The sequence below is a fragment of the Sinocyclocheilus grahami genome, unplaced genomic scaffold (genome assembly GCF_001515645.1).
Source record: "Sinocyclocheilus grahami isolate Dianchi unplaced genomic scaffold, SAMN03320097.WGS_v1.1 scaffold11.1, whole genome shotgun sequence".
NCBI classification, from domain to species: Eukaryota; Metazoa; Chordata; class Actinopteri; order Cypriniformes; family Cyprinidae; genus Sinocyclocheilus; species Sinocyclocheilus grahami.
In genome coordinates, this window is record NW_015505190.1 from 805436 (window position 1) to 816092 (window position 10657).

At 36.0% G+C, this 10657-nt stretch overlaps 2 protein-coding genes across 4 annotated transcripts; both read left to right on the plus strand.

Moving 5' to 3' along the window:
• The first annotated feature begins 2440 nt into the window (after positions 1-2440).
• On the plus strand, positions 2441-3852 carry LOC107595024 (protein S100-A1-like). 3 transcript variants are annotated; one of them, XM_016285298.1, is made up of 3 exons: positions 2441-2540; positions 3077-3229; positions 3448-3852. In XM_016285298.1, the coding sequence occupies exons 2-3, from the start codon at positions 3086-3088 to the stop codon at positions 3619-3621; spliced, it is 318 nt and encodes a 105-aa protein (XP_016140784.1). In that variant the 5' UTR covers positions 2441-2540; positions 3077-3085; the 3' UTR covers positions 3622-3852. The 3 variants fall into 3 exon arrangements, with proteins under 3 accessions (XP_016140784.1, XP_016140798.1, XP_016140792.1); XM_016285312.1 differs by having other exon boundaries at positions 2448-2540; positions 3081-3229; XM_016285306.1 differs by having other exon boundaries at positions 2452-2544.
• Positions 3853-7797: 3945 nt separating this feature from the next.
• Positions 7798-9225, plus strand: LOC107596441 (protein S100-B-like). The gene is made up of 3 exons (XM_016287188.1): positions 7798-8005; positions 8252-8394; positions 8761-9225. The coding sequence occupies exons 2-3, from the start codon at positions 8254-8256 to the stop codon at positions 8938-8940; spliced, it is 321 nt and encodes a 106-aa protein (XP_016142674.1). The 5' UTR covers positions 7798-8005; positions 8252-8253; the 3' UTR covers positions 8941-9225.
• Positions 9226-10657: the final 1432 nt, after the last annotated feature.

Below are 10657 nucleotides of genomic sequence, written 5' to 3' on the forward strand. Positions count from 1 at the left end.
TATTCCATTTTAATGACTGAAATTGATTATGGATTGTGCTATGGAGTTCTTGTAAGGTCAACAATATGGAAATAGGTTAGTCATGACTCATAAAGGTCGGAACATTTGCATATCAAGAGAAAGATGTGCATATCAAACATCAACACATACAAACAGCCATACTGTTTATTAAAACCACCAGTCAGAAATAGGAATCTGTTAAATCGGGAGACTCGTATGGATGTGTAAAAGCTTCCCATGCAGACATGGAGCTAACTTTTGTGACCGCACCTTAACCCGCAAAGTGTTTTCATCGCTCTGGGTTCTCCACCCATTATGTATGCTAAACTGTGTTGGCTAAGTGCCTAAGGCCTCACAATGAAAAAAATGTTCACCCTACAAAAAACTTTCTATTTAATCTACTCAGTCCTTAAAAGGACAAACTGCAGATAAGGATCAAATTGGCATGGAATTAAAAAAAAAAATATGGGCCTCTACCAGTTGAAGCGCACCCAAATATTTGTTCAATGTGTTTCAATTACAACCAGATAGTTGTGAAACTGCTGTGATTGGCTGAAATCGTTCTGCAGGCTGTATGAACACAAGCACTGAATTTTCAGAAGGACAAAACTCATGGAAGTCTATTTTACATCAGAGTTTCTGTAGGTCTTCAAAAGGTCTTAGAAAGTGCTAATTTGTCCTTAGACAAATTAAGGCTTAAAAAGGCCTTAAACCAGGGCAGAAAGTCTTACATGAAATTCAGTCATGCCATTAAATGTTGAATGCACTTTTCCAATACAAATATCTAAACATCCTTAAATCAAGATACAGTTACTTAAGATGCAAACTGAACATATGAATTCTTATGCTCTGAAAAATTGAACAAAATTAAGTGAGTTTATGCTTAAAACATAAATATCTGTCTATGGGTTATGAAACCTTGTATTAAACATTAAACATTTCTCATAAAACAAGACTTCTTATCTTGTCATTTTGCTTCTCAAGTAAATTTATCTTGATTTAAGAATCTTAAGACATTTGCACTGGAACAGAAGATGAAAATACTGATGATTATTTCCATATTCTAGTGGTTGGGCTTTAATACATTGCACGAAAAATGTATTAAAAACTAAAGGAGATATATTGGAAGTTGTATTTACAAACTCTGAAGTGATGCTTATACAAGACATTTACAGACCATTGACATATTGTGCTCTATTCAATTTATTATATTTTCTTTACTTGGTCTTAAAAAGTCTTAAATGTACTTTAATTAAAACAGCAGAAACCCTGAATATACATTTATGTCTTTTCTGAGTGGATCAATGCTGTAGTTGCAAAAGCTTGCTTTTTTTCCATTCTTCTTTCATTTATGAATATATGTATATCTGTGTTAGCCTTTTGTGGACCAAACTACTAGTTTGGCCACTTAAAAAAACATCATGCCGTAGCTTGAAAAGAATGTTGAGAGAATTGTGGTAGTGAAAACCCTTCAGAGCTGTACTTGCTTGGAATTCACCATGTTACTATGACAACGCAATCAGGCCTGCTCAAAACACCATGTGTCATCCACCCATGACCGGTCGCTCTCTTCCTCTTTTCCTTCCCATGTCCTACTGATAGAGATTCCATTTAGTTTCCAAAGGGATAAACTATATAAGTTGTCTGAGTAACGGTCTCTTTATTTTGTCTGGGGAAATATTGATTTATTAGTTCTGTGGTGTAATGAATGCATGGATTCTAGCTAAACATACTGTACTCTTTCCTGGTATGTGCACAGTAATTATTTTGCCAAACACACCCCGAGGTTGTGTTGATGTAGACTTTAAGTATGAGAGAGTGCATTTTCTTACATAGACTAAATGGTTAAAGGCACATCCTGTGTGCTGAGTAGAGACATCCCCTCATACCTACTTTGCAGACCGGAACAAGCTTTATCAGCAGCCCTACCCTCAAAAATAATGCCCTGGCAAGTATCCTTTTCAGACATCTGTCCAAAATTGAGAGCAAGACATGTTGTGTTTTAAGGCAAGACGCATTGTGAAAGCTTTGAGTCACTCACTTGGGAAATGGTGGAAAGGAGTGAGAGCTGTTCCTTCCTGCTTGATGTGAAAACATATATTCTGAACATTTGTTCAACATAAGTATGAGTGCATTGACGTGAATGCTGCTTTTAGCTGGTTTACTATTGTCCACCAAAAACCCCTAAATCCAGGAAACCAGAGCAACAAACCATCTTAGGCCAGTTTAAGGTGTGTTTATATTCCAGCAAGTTTAAGTGTGGAATTTCTCATTCATAAATCTCTAACAGGAGGATTAGTATATTAATTTACATACATACACTAATTCACGTTTGGATTGTAGATTCCAGTCAGCGTTTTCTGTGGCTTTAAGCCCTAAACAGTTACCATTACAGTCCTCACCCCCAGACTCACCCAACCTCACACTCATCTTTCGGGCGGAGCCCCGGTATAAATTCCTGCTCTGCTTCTTGACCAGCTCTTGCTCGGGACATTCAGTTCATTCTTTCATCTTCAGGTGACGCTCTGCATTTTATCAGCGTAAGTACGTAATCTTTTACTATTCAGAAACGACTTGCCATTTAAATAAGAGCATAGTACAACTTAGTTACCTACTGAGAGCACTTTTTGAGAAAAGGTTCTACCATAATATTGTAAGTTATGGCTACTTGTTAAGCGTTAGTGGGACCAAACTATACGAAAATACTTAACGATAAGCCTCCGAATGTGACGTACGTGTAGATGCACAGATTCTATGGACGTCAGCGTCATTTACGTAATATAATCTAAACTTTACAGGTAGATAACAGTTCAGTTTATACAACTGCTATTAATACTTAAATAATTGAAAGATTTGCATCAGCATATACTGTTATTAAATGCCTTAATTTTTACTGCATCTACTTGGCGTGCCGGTTGGTGGGTATTGCTCACACTTTGGCTTATTTCCAAATGGAAAAATCCACTGCTGTTTCAGTCTGCCTGGTAGAAGGAGAACAATGGGCTGTTTGCACAATATTCAGTTTGATTAAGGGATGAAACACTCACATAAACTAATACATTATCTCTCACTGTAGACAGTCACAATGCCGTCTGATCTGGAGAGAGCGATGGAGACGCTGATCACAGTGTTTCACCGTTATGCGAGCAAAGAGAGTGGAAATACATCAACATTAAATCGCAGAGAGCTCAAATTGCTGATGGAGACAGAGTTGTCTAGCTTTCTGAAGGTACAACATTCCATCTGTTATTGCTACACCCAGGGCGGGGCAACTCTAAACACTGGCTTGGGCCCTGTGATGATCGGGGCCCGCTATGATGTAGCAAAATTTTTGGCCCTGCTCATCTTTCAGATCTTTCTAAAACTTTACTCTTTTTCCATTTTCTTTGGAAAACTGCTTCCATTTGTTCTATTTTAAACATGTACTTCTTGTCTCTTCTACTGCAGTCTCAGAAGGACCCTGCTGCTGTAGACAGGATTATGAGGGATTTGGACACTAATGGCGATGGAGAGGTGAATTTTGAAGAGTTTGTGTCTCTTGTGGTGGGCCTGTCCATTGCCTGTGAACAGCTCTACCAGATGAAGCAGAAGCAGGGGGCAGGGGGTGTCAAAAAGCAATAAAAGATGACTGTTCTGTCATTTTGTTAATAGAGATTAAAAGCCACATGCCTCAATTTGAAGTTGTTACTACAGTTTCGCTGTATGTATGTAAAGGAGGATGGTTTTTCAGTTTTGTTAAGTGCTGTTCAATTTTATTTTCAACTCTTTGTAAGTATTAGCATTAGACACAAAATAAATCACCCACAGAAGTCCCGTAACTTCCACCACAGAAATAAACACTTTGTTTATATACAGGTTGTTTTTTTCATCCTTTGCTTCCATGCAGTTCGGAGCTGGATTCAGCAATTCTTTGCAAAGTTATAAAGATGTCATGTCTTAGTTTGAATTGACATTTTTGTTATATCGATCATTCTAGAAAATGGGTGCAATTTTGTCCCTTATTTGCACAAACAACTTATAAGAAGTATGATCATTAAATTATATTTACTTTTCGCAAGTGCCTTTAAAGTAAAATAACTGGTCAGCCTTGTTATTTCTGCAGGCATGATGTCCCAAAACACAGCATATTACAGGATTTATTTAGCTTGAGATGAGAATGACATTTGTTAACCCTGTATATTTTTGAATGTTTAGTTCTGTGTACCTTTCTGTGTTTTATTTCCTCTGTTCTGATGATAATCAAAAGACGTTACAATAACAGCTGCTTGATTGGTACAGATTAGATGAAACGTCTCATTTAACGAGGTGACTGAAGTGCTGCAGAACAACCTTGCCTTATCCCACAAATGACTGAATCTCTAACAGACACTCACAACATCAATAAAGTTCAATTTGAATTCAAACTAATTACACTTATTCCTGCCTGAAGAGCAACCAGACTGAAGGAAACATAATTTTCTGGTAGACTCATTGGTACTACAGGGACTTCATAGATATTCAAAGAGCAGTCAGGTAAAAACTCTTTGTTAATTATTAGTATTTATTATGTCTTACTGGGGAAAATGGGAGTAAACATTTTTTATGATTATGTACTATGTATAAACATATATTTAAACAAATCATTTTTATTCTCCTGACATTGGTAGTTTTAACTAATACAAATATGAAAAATAAATGTTGTTTCTGAATGCTTTCTACTTATAGAATATAAAGGTAGGTTCAGCTCTCATCCTTTTTTTATCTAAATCCACCATTTACACAACAGACATTAAGTAAACCGATTTAACTCAGATCAGAGCCATGGAAAGAGAGAGTTGCGTCAACGAAGTCCAAAATGTAGACCTCAAATAGTTCCAGGAAGTTCATAGCGGGCAATTGAAATACATTGAGTTGGAGAGACAGAACTGTGATTTTTGGTAATTAGTAGACAATAAAATAATTTATTTACATTATTTATAAAATAATGTATACGTAGTATACATATGTAGTTATATCAGTGTTGTTTTTAAAAGATAAAATCCTCTAATATTTGAGGATTAATGTGGTCAGCTATCCGTACCTGCCTTGTTAACATATTTTAGGCTTTAGTTACCATGGTAAAAGTCCGTGTTTGCTATATAAACGACATCGTGGTCTTCTGCCAAGGTAACTTCAGCCTCTATATAAATTCGTTCCAAATAAATGAAGATATTTTATTAAGTGAAAACTAATCTTGTTCAATGTTTTTGATTCTTGTGCACCCCTCAGATGTTAATATTTGATAATATACTATTTTGTTCTATAAATGTCTTACCTTTTAAAAGTCTTTTCTGCTGCATCTCTACGGCGCTGATAGTATGGGCGCTAACTTCCGGGAACTATTGAGCGGCTCCACGATCCGCCATTGCTGTAAAAAAAAAACTGGTCCATTGGAGTGAACGGAGTTGTCACAACTCTCTCTCTCTACAGCTCTGACTCAGATGTAACGCTAACATATCAATATTTTATGCATTCCTTTGTGTGTTATGGCCTATCTGTAGTGGAGCATAATTTTCACGATTTGTACCCTCACTGGACCTCATGCACAAGCTATGTTTACATAGTATATATATGTATAATAAAATGTACATATAAACTTTTAGGATCTAGAGTTTAAAATGATAGTTAACCCGATGACACATTTGGTTGGTGATTTTAACACGTGCAAGCCCTCCTCCCCCTCACCAACCACCGACAGTATGTGGGCGTGTTTGAAATCCGTGTAAACAGTCGAGTTGCAAAGCAACCATGAATGACTCTGGGGTGTGTCAACCACACGAGGTCATGGCAACAGCACTAACATGTTTTGTTTTGTTTTTCTACTCCGTAAGGCACATGATGTGTGTGAACTTTAAATACATAGTTAAGATCTTCAGTACAATACGTATATTGATACAATACTAATAATTATTATGTGTACATATACAGCCTTCTCACATTGATGCACAAACAAACGGAATGACACGAGGACACTTTTATTTTATTTTATTTATGTATTTATTGTAAAAGTGAAATTAAGTGTTTGAAGGGGGCTGGCCAATAGAGGGCGCTGGGGCGCCGCCCTCCCTGAGCTACACACTAATACTACTACTACTAATAATAAATATATAAGCTATATATAAATATAGCTTTTAATTGACCTTTTATTTCAGATATGTTTCAAATTCTAGATTTTAATATTCATTAACTTCCGTTAGCTTAACTCTTTATTCTTTAACGTTAACTGTTTAACATTAAATCATGCTGGGATGTTTGCTGAAATTGTTGAAATTTCACAGCCCTATAGAAAAATTTTCTACCAGCCGGTATTGTTAATATATGCCACAAGACCTTATAATTATAGTTAAGGAAGGTGATCACTAGATGTCAGCAGTATACCACATGAGCACATCAACTCCTCCTATTCTCCACTTCTCCTTTTCCATTTCTCAACTCGTAGACAAAGAACACTTATTTCCCCCCACAATAGCTCCACAAATGAGATCAAACATGTCTGTGGGTGTTTGCTAAATGCTCAGCAGTTTAGAGCACAATTACTGTTCACATCTGTCTCTGATGAATTGCTTTAAAAACTGAAACGCTAACATCAACATGTTTGCTTCCCTTTATCAGTTTTAATGTTAAAGTGTCATGATATCATATAAAGTGATTTTATTTTGTGCATTTTATTTTTTATTTTCCTTTTCGTATTATAATTCCAGGCATGATCGTTCATGATGGATCCTCATGTCTATGGCACCTATACACCTGTGTGTGTGTGGGTGTGTGTGTGTGTGTGTGTGTGCATATTTGTCTAGGTGTGTTTGTTTGTGCACTACAGTAAAAACGCCGGAGGTGCATAAATGCTTACCATACAGTATAGAAGAACTGGCCCTGAACAAAAGAGGGTTAAATAACACACACTTAAAAGTGCACACCCTTCACAGTCTACAGATCTGTCACAGAGGTTTGTGACATTGACATGTACTATGTTGTTTGTTTTTATGAAGATAAAAATATATATTCTGTTATCATCCGTGAAAAGTATGTTCGGTTAAGTGAATTCAAAAGGGTGTGGTCTGTTTATCCAGGTGTTTACTTTTTCAGGAACCAAAACTATAATATCAATATATTATGACACTCATGGCTGATGAGTAAGTGTCTTAGCATTTCTCTCATAAAGGAAAAGCTTAAAGAAGATACTGAATAATCCCGTTGCTGCACACTGAGTAGTCATCAGTTTTAATGCAGTTGAGCAGTCATTGTCTGTGGTTTTGTGCACTATTGTATGCACCATTGTCTGCAGCTGCCTTCATTTTTGTTTGCATTTCTGTGTACAGCTGCAGATCAAACATTCATGTAGTCTCTTTTCAATACAAGGCCATTTTGCAAATATCAGGCATTCTTTGATGTATAAAGACTAGATTTAGAGAGGAGAAGCATGTCTGTTTATTACAAACATGAAGCTTCACTTGAAGCTTGTGATTAAAACCTCCACGAAAACATCAGCAACAGTGTCATAGCTGCAAAATGAGTCTTTTATCTTTATCCAAAATGCTGAATGTGAAACATTTTTAAAAGAAAGTTTAAAGCTTGCCCATTCACATCAGAAAAAAGACATGGAAATATGGCGTTCAGGCCTGGCAACGCCCAGAAGAGAGAGCGAAAGAGTCACTAAAATATGACTCAGATTCCCCATGCAGTCTGACTAGGGAAATCCCCTATATTTTGTTTGTTTACTTATTAGTTACTATAATCAACTAGCTGAGTCAAACACATCACAATATGATCTTTAAAGCTAAAAAGTGTAACAAAAATTTATTTTTTTAACGGCATGTGAATCTCGTAGAACTGGATTGGGTGTGCTACGGATCCTTCATAGCAAAAGAATGAATCATTCCTGCCGTTGTGTGTACTGTGGCGTATAAAATCTGTGCTTTAAAAGCAGCAGATGATTTACTCCAGCAAAACGTCTGCTTAACTTCTCTGGGAACACACCAAACTCAAGGTAGGTGAAAGAAAATAGAAAGAGAGTGAGAAAATGAGAGTGCAAAAAGCAGGAAACACAGAGCTACAAAAATAGGACAGAGAAGAAATTTATAGAAATGCAATCTATAATTCTGTGGGTATTTTTGCAACAGATGTAATTGTATTGCATTGGCTAAAGACTTTCTGGTTGATTAATGTGCATGAAGAGGTGCTGACTGGCATTAGTGCATGAGATGATTTCTCTCTCTTGTTTTCTTTCTTATAGACATGTCTAAGCTGGAGAAAGCCATCGTGGCCATAGTGGAGGTGTTTGAGGAATATGCAGGGACAGATGAGCAGAAAACCCAACTCAGTAATGCTGAACTTGGACAGCTAATCAAAGCCCAAATTACCAGTCCCGAATTTAAGGTGAGAATTAGAGAGATGCATTGAAAAAATATGAAGTTGTGAGAAAGAAAGCTATTGGTTGGAGGAAGTGAACACCTTCAACATGTTACAAGTTGCAACAAATCTATTTCCTAATTAAATGCTGTGCGGATGTTGTGCACTGTTATCATGGCAACTGGCATGAGAGCGGTTTACCCTAATGAGTCATAACATGCATGCATGAGGATCTTCATTTTATCCATCTTTCACTTGCTAACATTCTTTTTAGTGTCTTGTACACAAAGCCTCCTCTAGTTGTAGTTCGTTTTTGTTTTTTTTGGCGATACAGCTATGAGTGGTATGTAAGTAATTACAGCATTGACATTCCTCCCTCTATGTCTGTCTCAGGATAAAGTGGATCCAGACAATATTAAGGAGGTCATGGAAGAACTGGATAAGAACCATGATGGTGAAGTGAACTTCCGTGAATTCAGTCAGTGTATAGCTGGCCTAGCCAAGGCCTACTACACAAAGAAGCACGGCAAGGATAAGTGCAGAGGAAAGGGCAGGGGTTGTCAGGATAAATGAACACACACATCCTTACACTCCTGAGGCACTAGACACTTACCTTCAACAAGGTGTTAAAGTACCTCTCTATGATGTGTAATAATGCTGCATTTTATATGCTGTAAGACAGGCACAGTAAAAAAAATGGTTTAAAGTAGTTCATGTAGTAGGAAACATTTCTCAACAGACAGTGTTGTGAAAAATGCTTGTTCTGCCTAACGAACAATACAGTTTACTTAGACACACATTTTGCAGTAGTGTAATCTATTTTTCTGAACACCAATAAAAACTTATTTTCATCACTCATGTACTTCTCACTTTATTTTTTCCACTTCATTTGTATGTGATCTTTTTACCAATGATGGCATTTATGATTTCATGTTATTTCACATATTTTTTTAATGTTAAAACAATATATATGTACATTAATAATTGCATGCAATTTAAAAAAAAACCTGTATAGCACATAAGTTTATTTAAATTATTGCATGCCAGGCTTTAATATTATACGGATTTTAGGAGGTCATGATTTCACTCCATGGTATACTTTTTTTATCACATAATTAATATATACAATTCTTATAAAAGATCATTTGTAGACACTTCAATTCACACTCACACACTCACATTTTGCACACTTGTGGAATGAAGCTCTAATGCAGTTGACCTACTTGCTCAACGAAAACACGCATGCAAATATGTTCTTTTAAGAGAATCGCTTTGTAACGTACTAATGACTCTGTGTCACACCTCTGTTTTACGAATGTGCAGTAACCTTAAGAAAAGCTCACAATTTGCTATTAGGTATATATTACCTTTTGTCAAAGTCACTTAAACCTTTTGGCTAAAGACTTTAAATCATTCAGTGCACATTAATGTCACATTACGTTTTAATAAAATGTATTCCAAACCCCAAATGTAAGCATACAGACAATTCACTTTGCCCTACCATTTCTGTTTTTCATAATGGCCTAGATCAAACAGAGGTGTGCTGACAGGAGTGCAGGCAGTTCTGTTTGAAGTATCTCATTTTATGTACACTTATTCAAATTGACAGTTCTGCTGCAATGCAAAAGCAAATAACTTGCCAATTTCGATTAGGAGATCAAGCTTAATTGCTAGCAAAGATTGTTGTCAGTGATCAGTCGGTTATATGTCACATTTACAGACTCAAGATGAAATGTAGAGCTGTAATAAAAAAAAATCTATATTCAAATTCCCAATTTACCAGTCAAAGAGAGTAATATATCAGACTGTTGCATAATAGCAGCTTTAGTATAGTATAGTTTCAGTATACTTAAGGAGCAGGTTTGAACCTGTTTCAGCCATCCAGTCCTAATCCTTCTCTCACATTACTGTAGTTCTAAAAGTGAATATGAATATGCCAAGACATTAAGCAACATGTCATGCAAATGCTTGTTTTATTGATTAAAAAAAATAACGTAAAGATAAGAAAAGAGCTGCAAATGAGCATAACAATTTATGGGAATAATTAAAATTTCTTTGATCCTGCTTTTACTTAAAAAGCAGCCGCACTCGCATGAACTCCACAAGTTTGTGTAAATGATTTGAAATTCAAAATACAAAGCGCATGAAGAACATGGTCAACATGATCATGAAAAACAAATTCTCATGATCAGTGTCACCATTTTGTATTTATTTATTTATTTATCTTTTTTTTTTTTTTTTTTTTTTAATTTTTTTTCCCTAAAAAATCTTCCCCAATTTAATTTTTTTT